The 14,936-nt window shown below is 36.2% G+C and overlaps 1 protein-coding gene across 1 annotated transcript; it reads left to right on the forward strand.

The window, feature by feature from the left end:
* The first annotated feature begins 520 nt into the window (after window positions 1-520).
* Window positions 521-2,551, forward strand: LOC113779440 (disease resistance protein RPM1-like). The gene has a single exon (XM_027325018.1). It carries the CDS (start codon window positions 521-523, stop codon window positions 2,549-2,551), a length of 2,031 nt encoding a protein of 676 aa, XP_027180819.1.
* The last annotated feature ends 12,385 nt before the right edge of the window (window positions 2,552-14,936 follow it).

Raw genomic sequence — 14,936 nt, forward strand, 5'->3', positions numbered from 1 at the left:
CGAAATACAAAGCATCAATTCCAGAATCAATAGTATTTCTGAAGGTCATCAAAGATACCAATCCGAATATGGTATCTCTGCCCAAGCGTCCAGCTCACTTTCTGCTGTGAACAACACAACATGGCGCTATAGCAGAGATGATGCGCTGCTTGTGGAAGAAGCTAAATTAGTTGGCATTGACCAACCCAAGAAGCATCTAATTTCTCAGCTCCTTCGAGGGGATGATTACCAACTAAAAGTTGTTTCAGTGGTTGGTATGGGAGGACTTGGCAAAACTACCCTAGTGAAAAGAGTCCACGAGGATCCTGAAGTCAGAAGGCATTTCCCAGTTCGTGCTTGGGTAACTGTCTCTCAAACATGCGACTTTCAGTACCTCCTGAAAGACTTGATTCGGCAGTACACAAGGAAGGGAAGAAACCAGTCCCACAATCGATCGAATCTTCGAATACCACGAGCTGAAAAAAATTATCAAAGATTTTCTTCAACAAGCTGGAAGGTATGCAATTGTTTTTGATGATGTATGGGACGTGGAATTTTGGAATACCATCAAAACAAATTTGCACTGCCCGAGAGTAGCTATGGCAATCGTGTCATGCTAACAACTCGAAGAGCTGATGTAGCCTCTGCCTCTTGCATTGAATCTCGGGGTCTTGTCTACAGAATGGAGCCACTCTCTGTAAAGGATTCGAGGACCCTGTTTTGCAACAAGATCTTTAACGGTGGTAATTGCCCTGGCCATTTGATGGATGTTGCCAAAGGTATATTGGACAAATGTGAGGGCTTGCCCCTTGCAATCCTTGCAATCAGTGGGCTTTTGGCTTCGAAAGATGTAAACAGAATAGGCGAATGGGAGATGGTTCGACGCAGCCTTGGGGGTGAATTAGAAGGCACGGGTAAGCTGGACAGAGTTAAAAAGATACTTTCTCTCAGTTATAGCGACCTGCCTTGGCATCTCAAGATATGTCTGTTGTACACAAGCATTTATCCAGAGGATTACAAAATAGGGTGCCTAAGACTTGTTAACTTATGGATTGCTGAGAGGTTTGTAGAATGGAGAGAAGGAATCAATATTGAAGATGTAGCCTGGGGTTATTTTAGCGAACTCGTCAATAGAAGCCTCATTCAAGTGACTAGTGTGTTTTATGAAGGAATACCCGGATATTGTCGAATCCATGACCTATTGCGAGAAATTGTCGTTTCCAAGTCAAGAGAAGAAAATATGGTCACAATTACTACTGGACAACCAACAAGGTGGCCGTCCGAGAAGGTACGCCGTCTAATAGTCCATAGTAGTAGTAACAATGCCCAGCAAAGACCAAATTATTGCTTTGACCACCTTCAGTCGTTCGTTACAATTGGATCGAAAAACCCACTCCTGTCCAGAATGTTGTTATCTGATGTTTTAAGGAGTAGCAAGTTGTTAAAGGTTTTGGATTTGAGAGGTCAAAAGAAACAGAAGGAAATACCAAATGAGATTTTCAAGATGTTTCATCTCAAGCATCTGGACCTATATGGTACAGGAGTGGAGAGAGTCCCAAAAGGCATTGGGAAGCTTCAACACTTGGAGTATCTGAATTTGGGAAAAACCGGAGTTAGGGAATTACCCATGGAAATCCTAAAGCTGCAAAAACTTCGGTTTCTCAAAGTATATCAACAAGTTGATCCTTCAGATGATAATTATGGATTTCATGGATTTAAAGCTCCATCGAATATTGGAGGGCTTCTTGCCCTAGAAATATTAAGTTTCATAGATGCTAGTAGTGGATATATAATCATTAAAGAAATAGGAAAGCTGGCCCAATTAAGAGAATTACGTATTACTAAGTTAAGAAGAGAAGATGGAAAAGAGCTCCACTACTCCCTTGCCAAACTCACCAATCTTCAGGTATTAAGCGTTGAATCAATTGGAAAAGGTAATGATCATGAGATAATCGATCTAAATCATCATCATCATCCTTCTTCTTCTTCTTCGTTTCTTCAATCTCTTCGTATGCTGATTTTGCGTGGCTGCTTAGAAAAGATGCCACAATGGGTAGCTCATCTTAGAGGCTTGATAAGAATAGATTTGAATTGGAGTAGGTTAAGGGGTGAGGAGGATCCGCTTGAATCCCTCCAACATTTGCCCAATTTGGGTGAAATTAATTTCTGTGGATCTTACCAGGGAGAAGGGTTGTGTTTCAAGGCTGGAGGGTTCCTAAATCTGAAGTGGATGCACTTAAGGAGAATGGAAGGGTTGAGATGGATGAGAGTGGAGGAGGGTGCATTGCCTCGTCTCCAAAAACTATTTCTGCAACAACTTCCATTACTAGAGGAGTTACCATTGGGTATTCAGCACTTGAGGCATCTTCAACGGCTGTCTTTGTATGAGATGAGTTCTCAATTGAGAGAGAAGTTGTTAGAGAATCAGAAGGAAGAAAGTGAAGATTACACAAGAATCGCACACATTCCTGAAATTCTCATTGGTTACTATACGGATGATAGGAAATGGAGAGACTGCTGGCTGTGGGAGGAGAAGAAAACACAGCAGCCGCCGTGGCTTCCCGTTCTCTAGTTTGTGGACAACACTGCCTTCTCTTCTTTTGTTTTTATTTTTTATTAGTAATTTTCTTCCCCTTCTGTGTCTTACCTTCTTATTTATTGTATGTATTGTGTATAATGCTTGCTGTTGTCAATGTACTGTATACTATTACTTTTTTTATCTTTTCTATAATTGATTTAACAAACGATCAATTTTAAATTTTGGTTAGAGATAATACATAAACCCAATTTATCCTCACTTCTGCTTGTACAAACCTACATTAATATGGTTTGTCTAGTAAATATAGACATCCACCAAGTTTATTATGCGACTCTTTTCACGTGATAGGTATCCTCCAATCTGCTCTTTCCTTGCACATATGATCATTCATCATTGACTAGTACAATTACTTTGTGCTAATAAGCCTACAATGTGTATAATTCTTAAATATTTGTACATTGAAAAAGTTCTATATCATTTTGTCGAAAAAGCATTAACATAATCTATACACCTACAATTCATGTAAAAAAGAATAAATTACATATAATCCCCCTATAATTTTCTTCAATGCCACATAACACCTCTAAAGTTTCATAATAGTTATATAACCTTTATGTGATTTTATGTGAAGTAGAAAATGGAAGGAATGCACCATTGATTAGGTGATTAAACTAAATGCGCTCCCAAACACTTGTGTGATGGAATCATAAAATCCACTTAACCATCTGTGATTTAAATAAATACGCATTTTACCTCATTGTAATTGTTACATTAATCCACATAATTTCCCTGCGGTTTTATCCAAGGTGGTTAAACATTTATTCGCTTTATCATTTAAGTAAAGACATTATTAGTATTTGAAATAATGATGTTACAGAGGTTATTTTTCATAAAGTTTACACTGAACCTAAGGGAGATATTTTGTAATGTTATAGTGATTATATGACAATGAGTGAAACCATAGAAGATTACACTTAATTTACCCTAAAATAAGGGTACTTAAAGTTAAGGGTGGCAACAACGACAGATGCCCGCAAGAGTAGAAATGGCGCGGGGGATGGGACAGGGCGAGGGGAGAAAATTTTCCCCTACGTTAAAACGGGGCTGGGGGCTGGGCAACATACACCCACCCCATCCCTCGCATGCGAAAAAAATTATATATATATTTAAATTTATAGATGTATATATAATACATATATATACATAATATAATAATTTAGCTATAATCCAATTCTTTATATTTAATAATATAATTAATAACATAAATGTGTAGTTTTGGTCCCTAAAATTTTTGCAAGAGCAAATCTGGTCCCTAATATATCCATTTTAAAAATAGATTTAGGACATTTGAAGAATTTTTTTTCAATTACTAACATCATTTAGTCATGTCTAATTATGTGTCCATTAAATTACATTTCAAAACAAAGAAGCAAAATAGTAGCTAACTTTAAACAACAAAATTAAGAACTAATAATTCATATGCTAACTAATTAACTAATAAAAATTGAAAATTTTTTAACTAAAATTAGTTGAAGCACCCAATTCATTGATATAGAACTTATTTGTACACTCTATCCTGACTATGCCAAGCACAAAATCGTGACATTTACTTTTTCATATAGATTAACAAATTTTCTTTCTTTTTTTTTTCTCTTGATTAATTAGCTACCGACATGGCATCATGTAAACTGGTCTTATTATTGAAGAGTACTCGCTATTTTACTTCTTTTTTAAGATATTTAAAATTAATAAGCATGTAATCACACGTAACAGATTCTATGTCAATCGTCCTAAATTTGCTTCAAAATGATAACATAGGGGACCAAATTTGTTCCTACCCATATTTTAGGGGCTAAAATTACACACGTGCTAAACATTGAGAATCAAATTTGCAATTTTCAAAATTTTAATGACTAAAACTGCATAAAGGCAAAATATTAGAGACCAAATCTGTATTTTCCCTTTATTTACTAAAACATAATTTCCCTGCAGTTTTATCCAAGGTGGTTAAACATTTTATTCATTAAACACATAAAAATCTTTTTTTTTTTTTATCAGGATACATTCTAGCTAACTATAGTCGATATTTATTTAGTCCTTGCACATATGTAGCCAGATTTTCCCACATATTAATTATTCTTGCATAGGTAAAACTACAAAAGGACAGATTCATTTGTAAGCTCCGGCTTCCGCTAACCAAACTCCCATTTAGTTCCACATATATCATTACAATGAGGTAAACAGTAAGACCCCATAATACCAAATGCTGAGATGATATGGGAAATCAGAACAAAAATCATGATATTGGATGAAGCGATTTGGGAAAACCTTGGTAGGTTGAAAATTTAATTCAACGATTTAAAGGTGAATATAATCTAGCCAACAAAAAAGAGACAAAATTTGAGAGAAAAAAGAAGGAAAATAGAAACACAAAATTATGATTTGACTTTGTCGAGTGTATCTAATTTTTGTGACATTACAATTAACTGAAAGACTAATTAGATATGATAAGATGGTGGAAATCGGATTTGGCTCAGGAGATCAATTGTCTTATGCTGGGCATAGAAATAAGCCACGACACGATTGAGTGGTTCAGCAATTCCAACGAATTTTGTAATCCTTAATTGTAAAGAAATTTGATTCCCTTTTAATGTACTGCTTATCATTTTCTGCTATTCGTTTTTTGCTAAATTTACATGCTGTTCACAGACCTCTTAAATCAATGTAGTCTCACATTTTGTTCCCAAGGTTTCTTTGATATTCCATCCATTTTTATTACAAATACTAATTGGGCAGCAGAAATTATTGAATGTTAAGGAAATAAAAAAGAACTAAAACATGATGTTTATGTAGGAGAAATAGTAATATAATAAAAAGTGGGACAGAGAGTGGCACAGAATATGAGACAGAAGATCCGTTGCGCTTTTCTGTGTATTAGGTATACCACAGGTGATTTTTTTTGTTTTTAGCCCAATTTTTTACTTAATACTAATATATGCGTACTAAAAACGTGCTCTTTAAGAGATTCATAATACTTTTTAAGAGACTCATAGTACCAATTTATTATGCTTTGTTTCATGTTTGAAGTACTCTTTAAACTTGGATATTTCACAAATAAAATTTGTTCTTCTTTTTTTGATGAATAAAAAAGTAATAAATCTTTCATTTTTGTAACTGCTAGCATATTTGATATTGTTTATTGATGAAATGCAATGCAATTTGTCCATTTATTAGAGAGGAGTGTAATTGTGGCATCACAAAAGCTAATTAGACTATTAACCACTAAGATTCACCATATTCTTTTATAATAAATAAAATTTGTTGTTCTTTTTTCGATTTAATACCCCGCAACTCATGGGAATGTTTTTCATTCTTGCAAGTGTTGGCATAATTGATATTAATTGTTGATGTAATGCAAGTAATTGGTCATTCTTTTGTTGGTTTTTTTGGGCAAATATGAATCTTTATTGATAAAGGATTAAGCGAGTACAGGAATCAAACAATTCCTACTTACATAAATCCTATCACTATTATAGTAATGCAAACTCAATCTTGCTGGAAACACACATGAGACAATCCGAACTCCATACTTAGCTCCCAATTGGCTTTGGTCAGTGGGACTCCTCTCCAACTCACAACAGTAGTATTCCTAACTGATTCAAGGACCATACACACAATGGTCACAGCAAAGATACATTTCCGTTGAAATATGATTTGGTTCCTTGCGCATCATATCTGATAAATTGCAGTTGAAAACACCAACCTTCTGATTTGACCAATAAATGAGTTTGAGTTGCAGTTATCACAATACCATTTTAACTCAGCATCCCAAGGTAATCTGCTCTTAACTATTGCACACAACTACTGTGGCTTCTGCCTACTGTATTGGATAGAGCGCAATCAAAGAAAATATGCCTCATAGACTCAGCACTATTACATACGACACACTGATCTGACTCCAAAGCCACTCCCCAGGCTTTTAAACAGTCTCTGGTAGGTAATCTTCCTCTACAAAGCATCCAAGCAATGAAAGAGTAACGTGGTACGGTACGTCTCCCCTATACCAGCTTGTACCATGGCACTGGAGCTCCACAAACTCTCAGTTTTGACATTGCTGACTGGACTGTAAATTGGCCTGAAGCAGTACCGTACCAGTATACTTCATCAGCAACATGTGTGTTAGGCAAAAATAAATGCGGGGTCCTCCGTATTAGTTTCTTTATCTCCCCTGTTCTTCTTCTCCCTTGGGGCCATTTCCACATACTCCCCTGAATACAGCTAGAGACTCTTGAAGCTTTTGTAAGTCCAAAGTTGAGTAACAAATTTTCAGAAAAATATTTATATAAAGGACCAATAGGGTGCCAGTAGTCATACCAGAAATATGCATCTGCACCATTTCCAATCAAATGTCTAATGAAAGGCTGAGCTTCTTCCCAACAACAATATTCTCCCCCATACCCAAGAACCATTAACAGGAATCTTTGCTGCCCAAAAGGAACACCCTTTCAAGTTGTTGTTTTGAACCCATTTAACCCAAAAAGTATCCTTTTTCCAGCAAACATGCCATATTTGCTTCATGATTAGACATTTGTTCCAAAGTTCTAAATCAAACAGGCCCAATCCTCCCTCCTTCTTGGACATCCATATATCAGTCCACTTAACTTTTGCACAGTAATGAGTTCTAATCTCACCAGCCCATAAAAAGGAAGTTAGCATACTACAAATCTTCTTGATGACAGATTTGGGAAGAATAAAAGCACTAGACCAAAAAACCTGAATCCCATTTAAGATCGATTTTATCAATTGTAATCTACCTCCTTATGAAAGTTTTTCACTAGCCCAACTATGAATTCCTTGTTCTATCTTATTTAGAATAGGTTGACGATATATAAATATCGGTCTAGTAGATATCAATGGCAAGCCCAAATACCTGACAGGGAGTGAGCCTAAAGGCAGCTGCAGTGGATTGCAAAGCTGAATCTGCATATCCTCGTTCACACCAGCCATATATATGACACTTGTGTAGGTTTGGTTTGAGGCTGGACATTTCACCGAATTCATGCAAAGTTTTCTGAATCAACTGAAATGATCTCCTTGTAGCAGCAGTAAGTATAAAAAGTTCATCAGCAAAAGATAAATGGGATGGGATATTTTAAGTTCTTGACACTTGGGGTGATAGTTGAATCCATTCTTAACAATGTTCCAATTCAGCAATTTTGTGAATATCTCCATGGCGATTAGAAACAGATACGGGGATATAGGATCCCCCTGTCTCACTCCCCTTTCGTTTCTGAAGTATCCTACCATTGATCCATTTAGGTTAATCGAAAAGAAGGCCATGGTCACACATTTATCCACTAAAGCAATGAATTTAGCAGGAAAGCCCAATAACTTCATAGCAGCAAATAGGAAATCCCAATTCAGGGTGTCGTAGGCTTTCATAATATCAATCTTTATGACAGCTCTTGGTGATCCATCTTTCCTGTGATAACCCCTCACCACCTCATGCATCAAGAGAACATTATCAAGAATGTGTCTGCCTTTCACAGGGGCACTCTGTGTTTTACTGATAATTTCAGGAATAACTTTCTTTAGCTTATTGGTCAAGATGGCCGAATAGCACTTGTGCAGTGTATTGCAGCACGCTATGGGCCTAAAGTGCTTCATGTGCATAGCATTTTCTACTTTCGACAGCACCAACGTGAGGATAGTACTATGAAGCGGATACTACGTGAAAGTAAAACAATACTGAATAGCATCGATCACATCATTTCCAACCACATTCCAATTTAATTTGAAGAATTCAGCCAGATATCCATCAGGTCCAGGTGCTTTGCCATCTTTCAGTTGAAGCATGACTCTTTTGATATCTTCAGGAGTAACTCTAGCGGTTAAGTATACACATTGCTCACTACTAAGTACAGGATTAATAAATTGCCACATTCTATTTTCATAGTCAGCTTCCCAGAGATAATCCAGAGAACAAAGCTTTTGATAAAATCCAATAGCCAACTCCTTCACTTCAGCATAGTCTGTGATCTTTACTTCATCATCATCATATAATGCCAATATCCTGTTCCTTGCAGGGTGTCCTTTCATCTTGCTATGAAGAAAGGAGGTGTTTTTATCTCCCTCTTTTAACCACAGCACTCTGGATTTTGCTTTGTATAAGGTCTCCTCTGCTTGCAATAGTTCAGCATATTCTTTGATAAGAGTTCTTTCCTGTGTGATTTGCTCAGAGTCAAAAGGCCTAGACTGCATCATAAGCTGCAGCTGCACCAATCGATCCTTTTTTTGCACAACTCTGCCACTAATATTGCTGAAAAACCTTTTATTTGACTCCTTCAAACCATTCTTTAGGTCCTTGAGCTTGTGGGATAGAGAAATCAGAGGATTACTATGCGAAATGCTAGTCCACCTCTCTAATAGAATACTTTGAAAATCCCTATGTTTCATCCAGAACTTCTGAATTTGAAGACATTCTCACAAATTTCAATAGAAATGGTGGAGTGATCGGACAATCCAGGCCCCAAAAATTCCACCTATGTGACAGGAAAATGAGAAAACCACGCCTCATTTGTGAAAATCCGATCAATTCTACCGTATTCTTTCTTTCTTCTCTTTCTTTTCTTTCTTTCTACTGTATTCTTTTGTTGGTTTAATTGACCTCAACTCAAGAAATGCTTCTTTGTAACTGTTAACATAATACTTACTGATTATTAAGGAAATGCAATGCAATTTGCATAAATGTCCACTTTACCCCCTTATGATTTTTGTATTTATCAACGTAATCCCTCTATAGTTTTATACAAGGTGGTTAAGTCATCATTTGATTTAGCATTTAAGCAAGTGCACTACAAGTAGTTCAACTAATGACGCTGCATAGACTATTTTTCATTAAGTTTCTAGTTTATATGAAACAATAAGGGGTGAAGTGGATATTTTGCAACGTTATGAGGATTATGTGGCTATAGATGAAACTATAAGGGAGGTTATCAGTAATTTACCCTATTTATTTTAAGCTGTGAAAAGTGATGAAATTTTTTTTTTTCGAGCAAGGTACTAAAAGAAGGGCTTCTGCCAGGTGCTTTGTTAATTTTACTATTTGTGCTTCTGAAAAGCCAAAAGCCAAAACTACCTTATACTGTATTAATTACATCAGTGCAGCTGAAGTTTTCACTCCTAATCACCTGTTGCTATCTTCAATGTATATGGTTCTTCTGTCTATGTTTCTGTTGCATTCAAATATACATCGGTCTCTCTACTTTCTTTTCTCTTATAGTTCTTCTGATGTTTTCATCTTTGTTTTTCTTTTGATATTTATTTTACTATTGTCAGCATGCTTGTCGTGTCAATTTCTTTTTATCAATCAGACGTGTCTATTTCTAGGGTTTGTATTTTGTTTCTTCTAGTCATAATCTATCACTAGATTTAATCAATCAGAGGTGTTCATCTTTGTTTTTTTTTTTTAATCATTTATTTTACTATTATCTGCATGCCTATCGTGTCTATTTCTGGTGTTTGGATTCATATTTTGTTTCTTTAAGTCGTAAATTGTCACTAGTTTTATGTATTTTCATTCCTTTGCAATCTTTTAACTTGCATGATGACATGTTATTTTCCACTGAATAATGAACTTTTTTCGTTAAATTTTATGATCTCGCATTCATATTTGCATCATGTTGTTTATGTACTGTATTTCACTTTTATCTTTTTGTTTCTTTAGCTTTTCTGTATTTGGTTTAGAAAATAATCCCTTGCACACAATTTCAAATAAGAATTCAATCTTTATTATTTCTTTTTTCTACCACTTGCAGGTTTTTTGTCTTTATAACTTCTTTTCTACCAGGAAGAAGCACTTGCGATGCATATTTCATTTGGATATACAATTTAGAAAAAAAATTCATATTATCCACAGAATATATTTTCTAATCGCCTTTTTATTACATATACATCATATTAAAAAAGTGCTATATAAATAACATCAAAAAATTCTAAGATAAGCTTCAATTTAGACAAACCTGTTGTTTAAGTCATGATCTAAATCTTAGCATTTTTTTTTCTTTATTATTTCTTTTCCCACTAGGAAGAAGCACTTGCGGTGCACCTATTCTTTAAGCAATGATCTACATTTTTTTTTACTTATTTATGAACTAATACAATATTATTTTGAATTTTGCCTCAATTTAATGAAAGAAGTTAATGGGCAATTACATATTTTTTCTTTAAAAATTTTTTGGCAAGGAGAAGTAGGAAGGATGGGGACGGAGAGGGGGAATTTAAACTTGGGACCTTTAAATTTTGAAATCTCAAGTTTAACCACTAAATCATATATATATATATATATATATATATATATATATATATCATTAAAATATAATTAAAACAAGAAGGTAGGTGTACTATTAAAGTTTTAAAGTTATTATTCACCACTTGAGTTGCAACACTTTGATAGAAAAAATTATCTTTGGATCCGCCTCTTATTTTGTGCATTACCAAATAGACAAAACCTTTACACGTATACATTCTTAATTACTAGTATTTTCTACTTATATGTGAAATAAGTTCGCAAAACTTTTATATCTAGGTGCCAAATGTGCCCTTGGTAACTCTAATTAATCAATCTGGTTCTTCCCTATCTATCCACCCTCCCATTTTTTACCCAAAAAGAAGAAAGGGATGACTGACGAATCGCAGGCATCACTGAAGTTAGTATTGCTTTCTGGGCAGATAGAAGATGGAAGGGCTTTGGCCACTTGACAGCTTGGCGCTAAGGCTCGGCATCTCTATCTCTTTTGTCTTCTCGCTTAGCTATTTGCTCCTGTTGCATTGCAATATTGCACATGGGATCATGGGTTATAAATAACTTCTGCTAATAAATTTTACTTCTGCTAATAATTTTTTGTTTGTTTGCCTTCTTTTTTTTTTTTGTTTGTTTGCCTCTTGACAAGACGTCAACCTGTGCAATAATAAATACCTACTCGAGAAAAATACAGATTTTGCATATAGCGGTGAGCAGGGTCGAATCCACAGGGACTGGGAATAATTCGTTTCTTCTAGAGTTCAAAGTATATGAGGGTTTTAGGATTAAATGCTAACTAAACAATTTAACTGCAGAAAAGTAATTAATTAAAAGAAATAATTAGGAGAGTTCTAGCCAAGGGTACACTTCAGAAATGGTTCATGCACTGATCATTGATGCAGAAATAATTCCAACATTTATTAATAGATCAGTTATAGTTGTTATACACGCGATAAACAACCAACCCTTCCTTAATTTATCGATAGTCAAGGTACGACCGTTAACTATTTCCCTAACCCAAAAACAACCCTAGGTACGACCGTAGGATTTAATTTCTGGTTTGCATTAATAATTAGAAAGGCCCAATCCTAATTAACAAACACGCTACGAGGGTTTGTTTAAATTAGATCGTATGTTTCCCTGACATAAACCCAATTACGCCAGTTGCTACTGGGATAGAGGTAACGAACAATTACGGATTCAATTACCTCTATTTAGCAAAATAGCCTATATGAATAATCAATTATTGCGCACTAATCAATCATCCACACGAGCTATAACGGTTAAAAGCAGGAAACATATGAATACCAATAAATGGAGGAAGCAATTAAAATAAATTAGATCTCACAGAAATTGTTGAATCAAATCTTCAGTTGTCCCCTTGACTAGAAGTAGGAGGTTAGTCCTCCATTAACGGAGAACAACCATGCGAAATTGCAGAAGTCATTTTCTAAAACAAAGCTATATTTCCGTCGTCCTCCTAGAAGAGACGGCAACGAAGAAAAAAGGACAAACTAGACTATGCTAAAAAGCTAACTCCTTAAAACTAGTGATAAGAGCTTCTGTGTACGTTTGTTGCTCTTTTAAAGCCAAATGACTAATGCCTTCCCTATTCTCCGCGGTCCCCGCCGCATAAGTCAACAAAGGGTACCAAAGGGCTAGGCCCTACTCAATGTTTCCTCTCTTCCCGTTTGCTATTGCTAGTAGAGCCCTTAGTACCAATTAATTCTTCATCAGCCATTCCGTTTCTTCCTCTCCTTGTGGGCCAAGTCCATGGAGCCTTTTTGAAGTCTCCCACTTATGGAGCAAGTCCCTCCTTTTTTGTAGTTTTTTGCTTCAATCCCTGAAATTAAGTCCAAATACCAAATATAAGTAAATATTACTAATTAAAATAATATTTGACAAGGACAAAGGGGAAATTAACAATAAAATTACTAACAATTAACACCTTATCAATTCCCCCCACACCTAAATCATGCTTGCCCTCAAGCATAATTAACTCAGAAATGCAATAAAGATACTAAGCAAATCACAGCAGTTCATACAAAAAATGGCATCCCAAATTCCCCAATAACCTCATCGAAATCAGAATATACCAAATCAACAACGCTCACAATTCAAAGTGCACTCATTCACTCCAAAGTGTATATGAAATGTATATAAGATGGCTCTCAAATCAACACAATAGAATGACACTACCATAAGCTTGCTCATAAATCATATCTCCACCACTTACTTATGAATTTAAATGCAACAATCAAGGGACTTCGCAAGGTTGTAATGGGGTTAGGGTGAGAAGGTAGGATAAAAGGAATCAAAAGGGTGTAAAAGTATAAAGAAAGTGCTCAGAGATTCAATACACAGATGCTTTGCACATTTGAAACTTCAAGGCACCTCAACCATCACACAAGTGAAGTAAATTAGCACTTGCCACAACCTTCGACTTTTCTTTCTCCTCTTTTCATTCATCTACCTCCCTTTTTTTTTCTTTTCTTTTTTTTCTCTTCTTTTTTTTTTCAAATCAATTTTGTACAATAACTCCCAACCAGCACCATAAAATCGACTTTACTTGCTGATTTCCTGCACTTTGTCTTCTTTTCACATTTTTTTTTTGTGTTTTTCTCTTTTTTGTGTTTTTCTTTTTTTTCATAGATAGGTGTAGTACCTCTCAAATAATACTCCAAAATTCTGTATAATGAAATCAAAGCACTTCTTTATACGCGGTTCAAAACGAAAGTCTAAAAAGTGGTTTTACGGCTAAAAACTAGGGTCTCAAACGAAGAATAAGGGTTAAGGCTCAACTTGGCTCCCTAGTGGTAAATAATCCAAGGGTTGGTTTTAAGAAAGTCCAAATATGGCTCATTCCTAGGTGCCCTATCATTTCAACGCATTAAACTCATTTAAATGTGGTCTTGACATGCATAACCGAGCAATTTCTAGAATGACAAACCATGTGCACTAATCACTCAACAAACGAAAAAAAATAGGCCCAAAAATCGCACAAGTGGTCAAATTTATGTCAAGTTCAGTATATTCTTCAATCAATTCGTCATCGAGGAAAATAGAACAACCTATGGCATGAACTTGCTACGTATACTCATATCTCAATTGCATTCATCACAGTTTAAAGAAATGGACTACTAAGGCAAGGAAAAATTTAATCAGACAACTAAAAACACAGCTAAAGCATAGTTAACCCTCCCCCACACCTAAACCTTACATTGCCCCCAATGTAAGCAAAGAAAGATCAAAACAGAGGTATTGGGCAACGATACTCCCCTCAAAACGGAGGAGGGCAGAAATGAATCACGGTTGTGGAGGGAAAGGCGGGGGGAAACCCACGTGGTGGAGATATTGTGCCAAATTCTGGGCCATCCCGCCCATTTGGCGTTCCATCCGCTCCATACGAGTGTCCATACGAGGGGGCAGGTCAAAGGCTAGGGAATGGTGTCCAAAAATATGTCAACAAACAGCCAACAAAGCGAATGATTCCCAGTCACCGCTCCCAACCACAGACAAGTGCAAAAACAGACAATAAACTTACCCCAAAAGCTAATTAATCCTGTGAACAGCAAAATTTTCCCAAAATACTACCAATTGAACCCAAAAACTAATTAATTAGACAAACACAGCAAAATTCCCCCAGACTAATTAAACAGGCAACTAGAGTAAAAACTTTTCCCAAATATCACTGATTGCGCACAAAATTTGACGATTAGTCAGCAATCAACCACAGATATATACCACAGCACCCAAACAAGCACAAAATTTCTGTCCTCAGCTAGCAAGTCAACAATCTGGCCTCAGCTAAGAAATTAAAATCTGGCATCATCTAATGAAAGCTAGTAATCTGGCCTCAGCTACTTAGTGACAGAAAATTAAAGAACGAAATCACCGGAGTGTGGAAGAGGCAGTGGGTGAAGTAGAGAGTAGGGGCGGCAGAGAGGTGGAGGAAGGCAACGCCGCGAGTGAAGGGCACGCGCTTTGGCTGGACTGAGCAGAAAAGGAAGGCGCTCTGCTGTGCGACTGGGTTGTGCCTGGAGAGGAGCTGGAGTCGCTCGCAGAAGGCTGGTGATGGCTGCTGATGCGCAGAGGGCAGCGCGAAAGCTGGCTTGG

Source organism: Coffea eugenioides, chromosome 8 (assembly GCF_003713205.1).
Source record: "Coffea eugenioides isolate CCC68of chromosome 8, Ceug_1.0, whole genome shotgun sequence".
NCBI classification, from domain to species: Eukaryota; Viridiplantae; Streptophyta; class Magnoliopsida; order Gentianales; family Rubiaceae; genus Coffea; species Coffea eugenioides.